This window comes from Falco rusticolus, chromosome 8 (assembly GCF_015220075.1).
Source record: "Falco rusticolus isolate bFalRus1 chromosome 8, bFalRus1.pri, whole genome shotgun sequence".
NCBI lineage: Eukaryota > Metazoa > Chordata > Aves > Falconiformes > Falconidae > Falco > Falco rusticolus.
This window is the reverse complement of record NC_051194.1, coordinates 32670403-32685789: the sequence shown is the minus strand read 5'-3', so window position 1 is coordinate 32685789 and position 15387 is coordinate 32670403. Positions and strand designations below refer to the sequence as shown.

At 43.7% G+C, this 15387-nt stretch overlaps 1 protein-coding gene across 1 annotated transcript in view; it reads right to left on the bottom strand.

The window, feature by feature from the left end:
- Positions 1–48: 48 nt before the first annotated feature.
- Positions 49–15387, bottom strand: part of ESYT3 (extended synaptotagmin 3) — a 34292-nt gene continuing 18953 nt past the window's right edge. The window contains exons 8-23 of the mRNA XM_037398125.1: positions 15046–15166; positions 13888–14061; positions 13272–13354; positions 12791–12839; positions 12053–12142; positions 11120–11182; positions 10961–11029; positions 9379–9444; positions 7900–7986; positions 6910–7059; positions 5888–6330; positions 4725–4814; positions 4049–4180; positions 2451–2556; positions 1783–1832; positions 49–869 (exon numbers count right to left, since the gene is read on the bottom strand). Coding sequence (XP_037254022.1) covers positions 833–869; positions 1783–1832; positions 2451–2556; positions 4049–4180; positions 4725–4814; positions 5888–6330; positions 6910–7059; positions 7900–7986; positions 9379–9444; positions 10961–11029; positions 11120–11182; positions 12053–12142; positions 12791–12839; positions 13272–13354; positions 13888–14061; positions 15046–15166 — 1810 coding nt within the window. The 3' untranslated portion in view covers positions 49–832. The remainder of the gene's footprint in view (positions 870–1782; positions 1833–2450; positions 2557–4048; positions 4181–4724; positions 4815–5887; positions 6331–6909; positions 7060–7899; positions 7987–9378; positions 9445–10960; positions 11030–11119; positions 11183–12052; positions 12143–12790; positions 12840–13271; positions 13355–13887; positions 14062–15045; positions 15167–15387) is intronic.

Here is a 15387-nt window from a genome sequence, read left to right as displayed (position 1 = left end):
TATTATGGTCACATTTCAAAAGTCAGTTTTAGAAAGGCATAGATCAAGTTTCTTATGCAAGACAGAAGTTTATTGTACAGAAACAAGTGCACCAAGCTTCCAAAAATATTTTCGTATATTTTGCTCTGATTATTAATAAAGCTTAGTTTACAAAACTCTGCTGTTCTGCAGGTGGAATGCTTTACTATCAAAGTTCACAAGATTTTGAAATGTAGTGTAACAAAGAACAAAACATGGTAAGGCATCACAAGCCAAAACCTTAATGACATCATAGTAAACTAATTATATACATACCTGCAGCCATGATCTGCTAAGATATCAATACTTAGTTTCTTAAAAAGCAATTGCTATTAAGAGTCTTAAACAGTTTCTTTCAGGGGCTGCTGTAGCCCTACAGATGAAGAATGCTGTTTAAAAACTTGTACTTTTTTGAAAGAGTAATGCTTCCATGTCAAAAACAATGTGAATAGGATCCTGGGGAAATGAGACTGCCCCACAGAGAAGTGACGCTTACCTGACAGTCTAGAATATTTCCAGGTATAACACTTCCTTAAGAGAGTATTCATACTTAAGGGTTCTTTGGGGGAGATATGCCAGCAACAGCAAAAATAAAGGACACTGTTTAGGGACAAATTATTCCCAATGTGGGGTTTTTGTTTATTTTTTTACTTCAGTGAGAACTAATCTCTGAGGATGATGATTATGAAGTTTATATGTCCTGAGCTGGAGACTGCTTCAAATGTGCAGGGACTGTTCAAAACACATTAATTACAAGAGATATGTACATTCATACAAAGTTGAAAAATTAGCAACTTATGTACATGAGAAGAAATCAAATTTTCTTGCGCCTACTCCTTGTCAGCTCATACCTGCAAGACAGATACAATTAATGATTATAGTAGTTTAAGACTTTCTTTAAAGTTTTAACTGGCACAACAGACAGAACTTGGGCTGTACCGCTTGTGCTCCTCCACAGGCAGCGTGACAAAGGAGGCCTCGGAGATGGCCTCAAACTTCAGCTCTTTACCAGGACCTTTGGATGCGTCATTTTTCTCCTGCTCCTGCCAGTGCCACACGCTGACGCAAGACACCCGTGCAGGCTGGGCTGGGGAGCCCGGTTTTCCTACCCTGCTGGCCAGCGCTGGCCCCCTGCCTGTGCAGCTGGCAAGCTCCTGGACTACCCACCCTGCATTCCTGAGGCTCCATTGAAGGAGAAACAGGGAAGAACTACTGCCATTAACTACAAACATAGAAGGGGAGGAGAAAAAACCACCCTGGTTCTTAATCTTTGCCTCCGACCAATGCTTAAGGTGTAACTCTGAACCACAGCGAAAATACAAGCAAAACTGTAAGTGGCTTATAATAATAGTTTCTACAACTGCTTTGTAATTAAAGTTTTATCATATATATATATATATTGCCGATCATATTAATTTAGTTGAGTTCATTATCCAGGTTAAAATTTGTTGCGAGATTACTTTAATAAACATAATTCTTTTATGTGTCCCGGTGGCTTTCACGGTAACTTTAAATATGCTGAAGACTGTAACTGACGTATAGGCCTCTTATTAAAATGTTGCACAGGGCAGGTATTGCACTAGCAACCGGATTAAGATACAACTTAGATAAAACTACCAGATTACTTCAAGGTAGCCCTGCATTTGCAGGTCGAATACTTTCTCACTCACCAGCACGCACAGCCCATTTCCAGCCCTCCGGCAGCCCCACAAACTCCCAGCAAAACAACTGGCAGGGTTTGAAAGTACCGAGGTGAAAACTTACCACTGTGCAAAACCTTTTATTAAGTCCTCCTGTGACAAGTCGATCCGCACCTTTAAAAAGCACATTTTATTTCTTCGTGTATTATTCAGCGTACAAGTATATGAGCTAATGAGCCAGCTCCCCTCCCAAGGCAGACCTGCTTTCAAGTTCTAGGGCGGCAGCTCAGGCTCAAGGGAAAACAAGCTTCCTGCGCTCCTGCACATGGGACACGGGCGGTACCCAGCCTCAGCACTGCAGCTCGGCTGCCTAGTAGCACTACTTGGAAGCTTATCTGTCACTGAAGCAGCACTTCCACCGTACTTTTCACAGAACCAAAGCTTAAAACACTGTTGTCAAATTCTGGGGTTTAATCCCACGTTTTTCTCAGCTTTGAGTTTGCACTATCGGAGCCGCTCCCCAAATGGGCAGCGGTGGATTCCAAGGAAACATTTTTTTCATTTCAGAAGCGCCCTTCTGAAATGAAGGGGCGTAGCACACATCACGTGAGACCACACAAGCTTCCACATGGATACAGCCTGATTTCAGATGAAAATCTGGCAGAAAAAGTTGTTTCCAGATTGCTAGTCCTGTTACTGAGATTTAGTTACTAGAACCGCATTTCAGGATTACAGGAATCGCTCCGACAGCGCAGCTCTATTAAATCGGTAACGTAGCTTCTTTAAACTTACTTTCCCCAGCTCCTTCCTCTCCTGTGAAATGAACGGCCTGTTGTTTTTCACGGCAATGTCCAGTGTCCTTTTCTTGACATCTTCCAAAGATTCAAAAAATTCAAACCTAAAAGTTTTGACAAGAGACACCAAAGAAAAAAATTAAAATGCTATAAGCGTCAGTGGCCAGAATGCAGGGACAGAATACAGCACCAGCAGCCAGAATGTCTAACAGAGAAGGAAGAGACAGAAAAGGCAATTCTGTAGTTACATTGGATTCACATGGTAAGAAATCTCTTCTTGGCCTCATCAAAGACTGCGACATCTGTTCAGGCTGTTCGCTGTGCCAGGGGCAAGGAGGAAAACATGCATCCTTGATGAAAAGCTATTTACCATCATTTTCCCCCTCCGCGGAAGATCAGCATATTTTCCATGCAACCCTTATTACTCAGAGGAAATAGCTGAGCCAACCCGCCAAGTTTCCAAAGTAAGCTTACACCACATTAAGAGAACACAAAGGTTGGAACCTGTGGCAATTAAATTCTTAATGGCTCTGACTCACGCCTCTGGCACACATCATCTAATGTCAAGTGAGTTTTGTCCACCCTAAATCACTTCAGTTCTGCCCACCTGAATAGCTTTTTCTCAAGTCAGAGCTGTAAAACAGGTAATGTGTTTTGGAGCAAAGTATTGCTCAACCTATTACACTTAATTGAGGATGTATGGGATGCACCAATACTGTGACAAGGAAAAAGATGCTGTTCCCAACAGCTGTGCTGGCAATTCATCAGCAGTTACAGGAGAGTAGGCAGAAGCAAAATCCACAACTGTAGTGTTTTGAGTGTTAAGATGAAATAGTTTAAAAATCTTTTCTCCATTTCTGACCTATACTGACATACAGAAAGGACCCAACACAGGAAAAAAGTGAGCCACCCAAGGCCACCCAATATTCATGTATTTTCACATGTGCATCTGTCTTTAAATATGGGATTAAAACCACCTCTCAAAAGAGCTCTGTGTCTGAGCATTACTGTGTTTGGGTTTATACAAAACACTTTCCATTTCAGAGGCAGAGCTGTGGACATGACACTGTCAGCAAAAAGGGGGAAGCATTCTACCCTGCTCCCACCAGGTCTTCATGACAACATCCACCCGTCTGTCCAAAGACTGGTCCAGCCTCAAACGGCTGCCTACTACTACTACTACTTTGACTTTTGGCAAGCTGTCAGAATAAGCACCAGGCAAAGAAGTATGGACAGAGAAGGAGGCGTTGTGAGGTACCCAAATGGAAAGATTGCCTCCGCAACAACAGGGGGTTTGACACGGGAAGGGGAATGTCTGTGCAAAGCAGCAAGCGGAGCCCCATCTGCTAGGATCAGGGAAGGGGGCAGAGGAAGCTGTGCCCTCTTTCAAGGGACAGACACCACCACAGCAGAGCCAGGCCTGCCCCAAGGACTCCCACATCAGAGCTGAAGTGCCATTTTTTTTCAGAAGACAATTTTTTTCACGAGACAAACCTTCCGAGCAACGGGAGCATGCATACCTTACGTAAGCCCTTTCGTTGTATAGGGATCATAACTGTTTTGGCAGCAATAATTACATAATTAACATTTTCTTACTTCTCGTCATATTGGGGGTTCAGAGTTTTTTTCTTAACAGAAGTCTTCTTCCTGCTTGCCCATCTTCTATCTGGAAGCAGGTATATACGAACGTATGGATCTACTCCACGATTGGAAGAGGGTACTAAGTTTCTGTAAAAGAAGCAGTGTTGACAAGCAAGGCAGGTTCTCCCGCTGCGTGCTTTAATACCTTCTCTCTTCAAATCAGGCCAACCCTTCATGGGCCAAAAACATTTATCTTGGGAGTTGGAACATAAGCAAATAAAACTTTAAGAATGTGAAATTAAACACAATTTTCACTGATGAGTGTGTGGCCACTTATTGGGGTTCCTACATTAACATTTACAAATTCAGTCATAGGTATCAATCCTTGTCATGATGCCCGTCATGACATCCCAAGACAGGCATCGGTTGTCAATGCTGTTCAGAGGAAGTTTTGGGCGGATGAACGTTAAAGTATCTCTACTGCATGGAGCGCTGCTCGCTGGCTGCTCTCACAGACCCGCTACGGGCCTGACCAGAGCTGGGCTTAGCGAGGCTGCGCAGGCTGAAGCCAGCCAGGGCTAAGGCACCTCAACGGGCAGCTTACGCTCCGGCTTTGCTGCGTGTCTGACACAGGCTCGGAGAGCTCTTCCCCTTCCCTTCACAGATACATGCAAGCCATCGTCAGCATTACCTGCAGCCGTTCACCAGCACGACGAGGCTTTGCCGTACAGAAGCATACCGCACCGTGAGCTGAATCTCTCCCAGAGACATTTCAGTCCCGCTGTAAGACAGTTGCACAGCCAAAGCTTTTAAATACAGCTACGGTTTTAACAGACCACACGCACAGACCTAGCAGCATGCAACAGGACACCAGCTTCAGAAGTTGGTGATGCATTTTCAACTCAAAGCAACTTTCAGGGCACTGTTCTTTCTGGCACCCTAAGGCTTGCTATCCAGAAAGCAGCTGGACCGCAGAGGCTCCCCAGATACCTGCTCAGGTCAGTGCCAGCACTGCCTACCGCCCTCCGTACAGGGAGCACAGGACAGCTTTCAGTCCCGCAGTACAAACTGCCAAACAAAGCACCTACTTGCCTTGCTGTAGATGGAGCAGCAAAGCACACATTAGCATGTTATGCAGCTCCTTAAGGATGTCTGTATATGCAAAATGGGACCTTTCTTATATTCCATTCTGCATGCTTTTCAAGTGGTTTCAAATCCAAAACGTCGCTTAAAAACGGCTTATGAAGGAGGCCCTGTTCAGAGATAGAGAATTTGCCAGTCCAGAGGTGCTAGATGGAACACAGCTGGAGCTGCATTTGATGTTCAGGTTTATAACTGCTCTGATGCTCTTAATTGAGGTGGATCTTCTTTGCTACTTCAGTTCATTAAGGATTCCAATAGCTCCATTTTGCACCCCAGGAGAGACAAATTTGGCGCTCTGTCCTCCTCAACAGAGCAGACTGCCTTGCAGCCTCACACTTAGCACTGTGGGACCAACACACACACGAGCCCACCTATCCACAAAAACTTTGTTCACAGCATTGTAAGTCTTAAAATTTGTTGCATAAAATACAGTATCCAAAACTTTAAGCAGCCAGATATTTCTATCAAGATTTTATGTTTTTATAGAAATGAGATATTCAGACTTCCAATATCCTGCTAAAACCAGGAGTGTTATGGGACCCAGGATATTGACTGTCGCTGTTGATTAGAATAATTAGGTCAATTAGTTGTAAGATGATTTGAGACCCAAGACTCCAAATGACTTAGTCTTGAATTCAACAGTATGCAACGGCAATCTATAAAACCTAAACGTGCCCAAGAGAAGAACAATTCAGCTGGAAGAACACCTACTTATGAAGGTCCAGGTTGCTGCTACTTAGTTCAAAGCACGAAGAAGGCAGAGAGCCCAGCGAAGTAACACTGGGTGCAAGCCTCAGCTCCTGTACGGCTGGCAGAGTGGGCACTACCGCTGCCCTGGTGTGCAATGCTGACGGCGGGGGACAGTCTGCATTCTGCTCATGCTCTGCCTCGTTAAGGCCAGCAACAGTTTCACTTGGTACAGGTGCTGCTGAACTGTCATTTGTGTCCAGGTCTTCTCTGCTGTCCTTTTTCGGCAGGGATTCAACTGCTTCAGAGTCTTTGCTCACAGGAGGTACTTTTGAGACTTCTGGGTTTGGTGGGGAGACAAACTTTTGCTGGTTTCCACCCTTCTCCACGACATGCACAGGACCTTGCTTCAAGGCACTAACACCAGCCTTAACCCTCTGTGAATCAGGTTCTTCAGCATTCAAGGCCTAAAAATCACAAGGGAGAGAAATGAGTGCTGCTCCCAAAGCACCGGGGTTAATGCCAACATTACCATCTAGGATGAAATTTCACCACAACCCTGTGACAGCAGGAATCTGCTATTGCAGGTGAAAGAGGCCTACGGGATTAGCTGTGCTTTTCTCTTCTCTTGTCCTACTGTGGTGGATGTATTTAACAGCACCTAAACACTGATCCAGAGCACACTGAGAAAACAATTCCTAAGCATCAGTCTCTCTTACTGTTTAGCAGCTTCGATTTCCCCAGCTTAGATTTTCCCAGTCCAACTCTCTATTGTCACGAGAAGATTTTGAGCAATGGCACAGCACCAAGTTTTAGGAAGCCTCAGGGATACCTCTCAGCTCCACCACACACTCTTAATTGCACTTAAAAGACCTTGTCACACTTCTACTTTCTACTAATCTGTGAAGCAAAGTCACATTTCTCCACACCCATCTTACACCTGGCTAGAACTGGATGGAAATTCTAACTTCCATGTTAGTTCTGTCTAACTGCCACTCCAAGATGGCACTGCGGAAGCCAAGTGAATATGGCAAAGCACACCTTACCCGCAACACAAGTTTCATCTTAATGAAGCTGCCTGAACTGGAATGGTCCAGCTGAAATCTCTGATCCAGAGTCATGTTTGGGTCCTTAAGCAAGTGGGAGAGACATACTACTGAAGTTCCCAGGGCACTATCCCGATCCTTGTCTTTTATCTAGGGTGGGGGAAAAAAACAAAGAAAAAATTATTAGATGGCAGACTGGAAAGCGTACCACCAGGAACAGCAAAGCAAGAAGGTATTTCAAGCAGAGACTACAATTAGCTTATTTACTTCAGGACATACCATCAATATGGTTACTTCCAAGTCGGTTTTGCCAATATTTCAGGAGTATAATAATCAGTATGTCTGGAGTAAAAATCCCATGCCAAACTATGCAGAGATGGAACTGCTGAACTGCCTTAGCAGAAAAACTGGGTCCTAGTATTCACTTTCCTCACTTGCTCTGGGGAAAACATCCCAGGCTGCTGGGATGTCAACTGGTCTAAACTTTTACAAGCTTTTTAGGTAATAGTTTGTTTAGCCTATTTAACCTCAAAACACTTTCCGAGTTCAAATCCGTTTCTGTAGCCGAGTGAGCTGGCTGTGACTGCAACACATGCTTGTGAGATACAGGATTTCTTAACGAGCCAAAATACCAAAGTGAAGAGAGAGGACTCAGGTTGAGAATTATGAAGGCTGCTATTTCTGACAGCAAAATACTCATGGCTTTACTACACACAGACCTGTATATACCTCCTTTGCACTTTGCAGCCAGAAACATCCCATGTTTTGAACTAAGATATTACGTGTTACATGATTCTAGAGCAAAGGCAGATACCAGCATCACCTAACAGAGAATTGCCTGTGCAACAGCAGGTACTTCTTCCACCGTTTCAATAGGAGGGCCCCAGCACAAGCACACAGAAACAACCAGCACTGAGATCACATCTGCCATAAAAAAGGCTTCTTTCTACAAATATGCACTTGGTTTTCAAAGGAAAGCTCTTCTCTCACCTCAACGTGGAGCGACTCGGAATGAGCACTGTGGACGAAGAAGGTGAAAGCCTGGCCCCACGTGGGATCTTTGCTGAAATTGCAGGTCTGCAACAAGAAGATTGTAGCATACATGTTGTCTTATTCTGTAAGCAGCAAAGAATACCATCACTCTGATCACCAGAGAGGGTCACGGTGACCCTCTTGTTTTATTCAGTGATGCTACACCCCAGCTGTATGGAGAGTGGGAATTTTCCAGGTCAGAAGCGTGTGGAAGTGAAGTCTACCACCAAACCAGAATGAGCTCTTCAGGGCGTGGAAATGCCGAAGAACAAGTCTGGTGAGCTGCAGCTGGCCCCAGCCAGGGCTGCCTGGACCAGCAGCCAGCCTCACCTGCAGCAAGCCACCACTCCTTCCTTCCCACCTCTCCACCCAGGGAAAGCCAGGGTGCTGCTTCCAGCCTGCAGGCACCCAGAGCCAGCTCCCAAAGCCACAGCAAGCTGGCAGGAAAGCTAGAGGGGCCGTTTGAGGAGTGCAGAGCTCACAAGAAGAGTAGGATGGCACAGCTTCAGTGCCATCCACTTCAAGGATGAAAGAGCATGGAAAGCACCCACAGGGGCTGTGGCTGAGGCTGCTCCGTAAACCAGCTGCTTCCACCAGGTCATGAGTGCTGGCAGCAAGGGGAAAGGAGCAGGGGAAAGCTGGAAGTCTGACCTAGCTCGGGAGAGGCAGGTGATGTGGTGGGGAAAAGGGAAAGCCAAAAAAGGTAAAAAGGCAAGCAGAACCCGATTTCTGGATGGAGCAGGTGGAAGAAACAAGGGAAAACAGGGGCCAGACCTGTATGCCTGCATATAACCAACAGGATTAATTCCTGTTTATTGGATGTCCAAAAGAACACAGGGCCACCCTCATCAGCATCCAGCCACAGGGCAATAAACACAGCAGCTACTGGGCAGGCAGAAGTCAGCTGTTGCTCATACTCATCAGGCAAAATTAAATACTAAATAATGCAAAAGGAACTGAAAGTAAAGTGGAGAAGAACCAGACACATCTTGTCCGAGTTTAAACAATAAAATAAAAAAATCCAGTAAAACTGTGAAACACAGGAGCCAGGAGAATTTGATGAGGGAACAAATGCCAGTTTGATGCAAATGACACCCTGCCCTGAGAAAGCACAAGCCAGATTGCAGACCTATCATTTTTTCCTCTTCAATCCCTGTAAAACTAAAGTATCTTGACCAACATGACCTTGTGGCCATGAGCACAAAACTACACATCTGTACAGTAGCTGATCACACACCCACTAATCAAGCACAACTCAGTGACACAGTGCTTCCAGCGTGCTGTTTGACCCTCACCTCCCAGCCTCTGCCGCTATCACTGTAACTACAGCTCTACATATCAGCTTCACTAGTCCTACCCTTCCTAGGGGCTACCTGGAGATAATCACCCATGAAATAGAAAGTATTTGAGGAAAGCACAAGAGTCAAACAGCCTCACCTTGCTTTTCTGAGTCTTGTTTCCTACTGTGAGCAGGACAAAGGAGGAAGGTTCTCGTTCCATCTTCTGTCATTTAACACAAGGAAGAAAAAGAAAGCAGAAAAAAAAAGATAAAAAGAAGAGACATTTATAGCTTACAAGAAGCAATATCAAACCACTGCTCTTATTTGAAAGAAGTTGCTGGAAAACTGACACTAGTTTTCAGATGTGGGACATCTGAAGAGTGCAGTACACAGGAAAGATTCCCATCATAACACAGCACAGTCTTACCCTCTACCACTGAGGGTACACATTTAAGCCAGTTTTATGTATTTAGGTTACAATAGGTGAGCAGTTAAAAATTTGTCAAAAGCTGGGAGGTAACAGAGAAGAGAGCTGAAGGCTCAGTGGGATGTCTTCATCATTCCTAAATGAAACAGGACTCTCAGAATTGGTTTCTGAGGCTCAGGACTCACTGTAAAGCAGCCAGAAGCGAGTCATTGGCACCAAGAAACAATTCCTTTCCAGAAGCAGTAATACTGTGCTTCTCCACACTAATGCTATAGAAGCTAAGGCTGAGGATCTGTGTAGAGGAATGCAGGCAGTGTGTTGATCAGCATGGATAACATGCAGCTGTGGCCTTGCCCCAGGGCAGTGGGTTGGTTGACACGGACGATGTGCAGGTGTAGCTCGTTCCGCTAAGCAGTTAAATAGCCCTGAGGATGGCAGAGAGGGGGGGATTGGGGTTAGATAGAGGAGGAGCGGTGTGGTCTGACCTCTGGAGGAAGGAGATACAGCACAGACAGTAGAACCTGACCAACGGTAAAGCCTTGTCGCAGCCTACTAGTTTGATTGTGCTGCAACAGATCTGGTCTGGGCATAACACTGTATACAAAGTGGATACAATGAAGTCCAGAATTAAAGAGTATCGAATGTAATGTGTATCAGTGCTGGTAACTCATCTAAATTGTAAAGATTGTATTTAGGAGGGGAGCTGGTCACAGAGAATGGGAAGCTTTATCCATTGCTCAGAGCTGTGGTTGTATGTAGCTTGCTCAGGAAAAAAGAGAGAAAGACATTCTTCCCTATACCCACCATTTACATCACAATTAAAATGCAGTATTTGGAGGAAAAAGTAAACAGAAGCAAAGAGAGAGGAGGCATGAACAACAGAGTGGCTTCCGAATCCCTCTAAAGCTGAGGAAGGATGGAATCCGGCAGTGAGGTCTCCAACTGACAAGGTTACCATGAACAAGCATATTCCTCCCATCCCAATGCGGGAGGTCAAGCTGGAACAGCTCAGTATGGGAAGAACCCCTGCAGCAGCAGAAAGGATATCATGACTAGGTCTGATGTCTGGAGTCTCTCTGTCCAAAGCATAAAATAAAAATAAATACAACTCCTGACACAATCAAGTATTTCCCCCTTGGACCTCTTTCACTGGGGCAGGGCATGGGCTTTCAGTCACTAATTTGAACCCCTGGTCACTTAGATTCTTATGCTGGGGAGGGTTTTTTTTTACCCACAGCTAGCTTCAGTTGCTATGATACTGCATAATGCAGAATGTTATTTTGCAAGTATGGGAGAAGAATTCAAATTTTACCTTGAGGTACTTGTTATTTTTGATCTTCTTCGCTCCACATTCGCCATTCGAATACTCAAAGTGGTTTTTCTGAATTAGTAAACAGAGTATTTCAAAACAATTAGTTTGTGGGCTTCAAGAAAAAGGAGTGAAGGCTACCTGCATGTGGTTTGTACTTACTGGAAGGTTGAAGGCACTGTCCAAGTAGACTATCAGAATAGCTGTAGACAGACCCTTCCTATCCTGTCAAGGCCAGAAAGATAAAACAAAACACAAGGTAGGCTTGATCACCCGTCAACAGCAGTGTAAAGCACAACACAGATTCAAAGGACAGTTTCTGAAAGCTAAGCAGCTCTTCACCTTTCTCCTAAAAACTCGCAATTTGAGGAGCACCAGCCAATACAGCATGACAGTTTTAAGCACTTAGACCAGTAAGAAGAGGCGTAAGTGTTTTCAATTTACTGGCCTTAATGCTCTTCAGTCTCTCTAGTGCAGAACTGGTTGGATTCCCCAGTGCAGCAAGACACCTAAAAACATGCTCAGCCATATAACAACATCATCAGTAATTCAGTGTCAGCAGAAAAAAGCCTGGCAACAAATTTTATTCACTGCAGCAGAACTCAAATGCTTTTGCTTGATTATAAGAAACAGCATCCTTGGGAGATGGGCTTTATCCAAGCAATTCTGCTGGACAAGTAGGACACCATTTGGAACCACGGCCCTACAAAGCACCAGTGCTAGGTATCAGTCTATGACTAGTACAGGTTATAGACAAAGGTCCTACACAGATTCTAGATGAAGAGGGAAGGGAAAAATTATCAAAAAAGGGATCTGTGAGAGGCCACTTTGCAGTCAGTCAAACAAAGCTTTGCTAATTCAAGCAAAAATAGCTGCCAGATTTGAGTTACTCCTGAATTACCAAGGGACCTGGGGCAAGGAAATGCCCTTCCTCTTCAGGAGGGGTGGGGAGATGGAAATCACATCCAAACTTTTGACATCAGACAAAAAACAAAACTCCCACGAGTTTGCCTGGGGTTCCTAATTTTACACACTCGTTTGTTGATCACTGGACAGGTATCAGAGTATCTGAATCTTTTAAGCAAATATACCCACCTCATGTAGCTTTTCTTGGTCATTTACTAGTGAAAGCCACTCCAGTTTTAGATGCAAGTGTCCACTTGTTGTCTTACTTAAGGGAAACCACTAAATGGAGACAATAAAGAGTAACTTGAGACCTGTAAGGCAGAGTAATTTTTATAGATCTGTTGCAGTCTGAGACTCACGTACAACTGACAATAAGAATTGTACTTTGAGTGCCTTAGAGCTTGCATTTTTGACACTTAGATTGTAGCATGTCTATCTACTTAGAAACACAAGTCAGAAAAAACAGAAGATACCCACACACATACAAAGCATATGGGTATTTCCAGCCAGCAGCAGCACAGGACAGGCACCCTGGCATTGTTTACAGAGTGCTGGGTTGCAGGGTGAACCACAGTAAGATCGGATCATTTCTTTCCTCAGCAGACTGCTTCACCAAACTTCATCTGTAGCCTTGTACAAAAACATTTGGTACATACAGGACACACAGTAATAACAGCAGATACCTCACTGCTGGCTCAGCATCACCTCAGAGCTGTCTGAAGTTGTCGGCTTGATTGCAATAAGCATTGTAATGGCTACTTTAAGTTTTCTGAGCAAAGGTATTTTCTTTTTGTGAAAATACTACAGTGCAAGTGTGCAAGGAAGCTTTAAACACACAAAACCAACATAATAGCAGAGGGAGAGCACAAATAAGTACACGTAAGCATACACCACCAACCATATTCAGAAATAAGTTGTGATCTTTACCTCATCAACAATTTTGTCATTCATTACATCCACTAGGCTTATAAGCAAGCTGAAAGACAAAAAGCAAGCATGTCAGCATATGCTTAGGCATACAGCATACTGCTGTTGGGGAGAGAAGAAACCACCACCAAGAAAGCACATGCTCAAATCTGTTCCAAATAGCAACTCCACACTACCTGTCTGTGTGCGCACTGGAACGCACTTACCCTTCTGAAGTCTCCCCCTTGAAATACTTCCAAAACTAAAATAAAATCTGAAGTAAATCTCAACTCTCATTTCTAATGGAGTCATATGATTCCCTACAGGACTCTCTGACCATTCTCTATTTTGTTCAAAGTTAGTTGCACTAGGAACTAATAACTTGGTATCAACATCTAGACAAAGGGAATAGCTTCCTTCAATATTAAATTTCTGGTATGAATAATCTGGGTGTCCTGTTGTAGAGGTTACTGGACCCTGAGCAAGGGTCATGCTAACTTACCTGCCCATAAAGTCATCTTTATCTGGATCTTCATCATACAAGTCCACTTCTAAGTCCTGACCAGGCACTTCATGAACAACAAACTGGAGAAGAAAGATGTATTTATTAAAAATAAAAAGCATTCACATAGGTTTATATAGACTCCAGCTGTAGACAAGAACATGACACTTCACAGCTGTACAAGACATTAAGGGCATTCCCTACTGTTTCATGGCTAATTGTGTAACTAATACCATTGATTATAGGTGAAAATATTTCAAAACCAGTTTGTTTGGGTTTGAACTACAAAGTTAAACCCCTCAAACTGGTATCCCTAATAAGCAGAGAAGAATCAATGCTAGAGCAGGCTACAGCTGCACAGACTGCTGAACTGACTGATATTTAAATCAGTGCTTTGCACCTCCTCCAAAACCCCACGTATGTAAATCAGATCAACCTGAATGACATTTCAGGTTTGCAATGTAAATGTTGAACTTGTTTAAGGGACAGAAATGCCTCAATCAAGTAACAAAGTAGACCACCTGCTCCCGTGCAGTCAGCTAAGAGAAGGTCCTCCAAGCACACGGATGTAAATGGCTGTGCATCCTACAGATGGAAAGATGGAAAGATTCAGTACCTCAAATGTCTCATTCCAAATGGGATTAAGATCTCGGGAAACTGTCTTGCTTCGATACTGCACCGTGCCAACACGAAGAAGAGCATACGGGTCAGACTTCCCCCTGATTGCACCAAGGAAACTGTCTTTCTGGACAAGGTTTTCAGCTTCTAGCAGATGAACCCTTATTATTCCCTGCATAAAATAAGATACAAAATTGGTCATGAAAATGCAATCTTTGGATAATTATAATACGCAGCCTCCTAAAATGAGTTATTTCAGGCAGCATGGGTAGTCACCATGACAGTTTTGCAAAGACGTGTATTGTGATGCAGTATATTTCCAATGACAGCTGTATTAAAACACTTTTCCACCACTTACCTAGAAGGAAAAAACCCCAAAACCTTAAACAAATACACAATCCTATCTAGATAATAGGGTAGGAAATATTCTTCAATTTATTTTTAAATCAGAAACATACATATGCGCACAGGATAACAGCCACAGTCAAATCAAGTGTAGAGTCAAGATCAATTCCCACTGACTGAACGAGTAACTAAGCAGCCACTGGCAGGTTCTTATTTCATTGCAGTGTGGCCATTCAACTACAATTTGGTGATGCAAGTTTGTAATGGGGAGCATCCCTTTGTCATTCATTTATATTTACCTTTATTAATGATTGTATTAGGTACCTGATAGATGAAGGAGACTGAAGATTTGAATAGGTCAAACATTTAGGAGATCTGTTGTTGGGGGGGGGTTTCCCCTTATTTTTTTTCTGTAACAGACATGTCACCCTTTGAGCTCCCTAAATAAATTACACCCCTTCACAGCATTAGTAAAAAAAATTAAAGTGGCGCTCATTGCACCTTCTCTAACTGAAGATCTGTGGTATTCTCAAATGAGACTAAAGGTTTAAATTGGTAAATGAGCTCAATGTCTAAATAGACATTTTATGCCATGTATAGAGGGTAAGACGCCCCCGCTGTCCCTCCCCCCACCTTCAGTCATTAACTATCCAACATCTGCTTTTATATTTCTGAAACATTACTTACAGAAAGCCTGCAATCCAGGTTGAAACAGCTGATGCAGGAACCTAAGACACTAAGCTTGCATGCATCCAGATTGCAGCAAATGCACTCAGGTAGATTAACACCCTCAATGAAAAAAACAACTCACGCGTGGGATAGGGAACCTCAAGTGGGCAATGTTCATGTTCTTTTTCAGCGGCACTGTGATCCTGTTTGGTAGAACCAGCCGTGCAGCAATGAAGTCTTGAATTAGCGTGTCTGACATTACACTGCAGGTGGAGGGGCAAAACAAAAGCAACCCAAATGTCTACAATCGATCACAATTTCAGTTAGCATGAAAGAATGAGGCACAGCAAAAGAAATGGGCACTGCAAAGCGAGTGGTACTGCCTATCTTCCCTCAAAGAGTTGTCAAGCATTGGAACAGGCTGTCCAGGGAAGCAGCTGAGTTGCCAACCCTGGAATTATTTAAAAGATGTGTAGATGTGGCA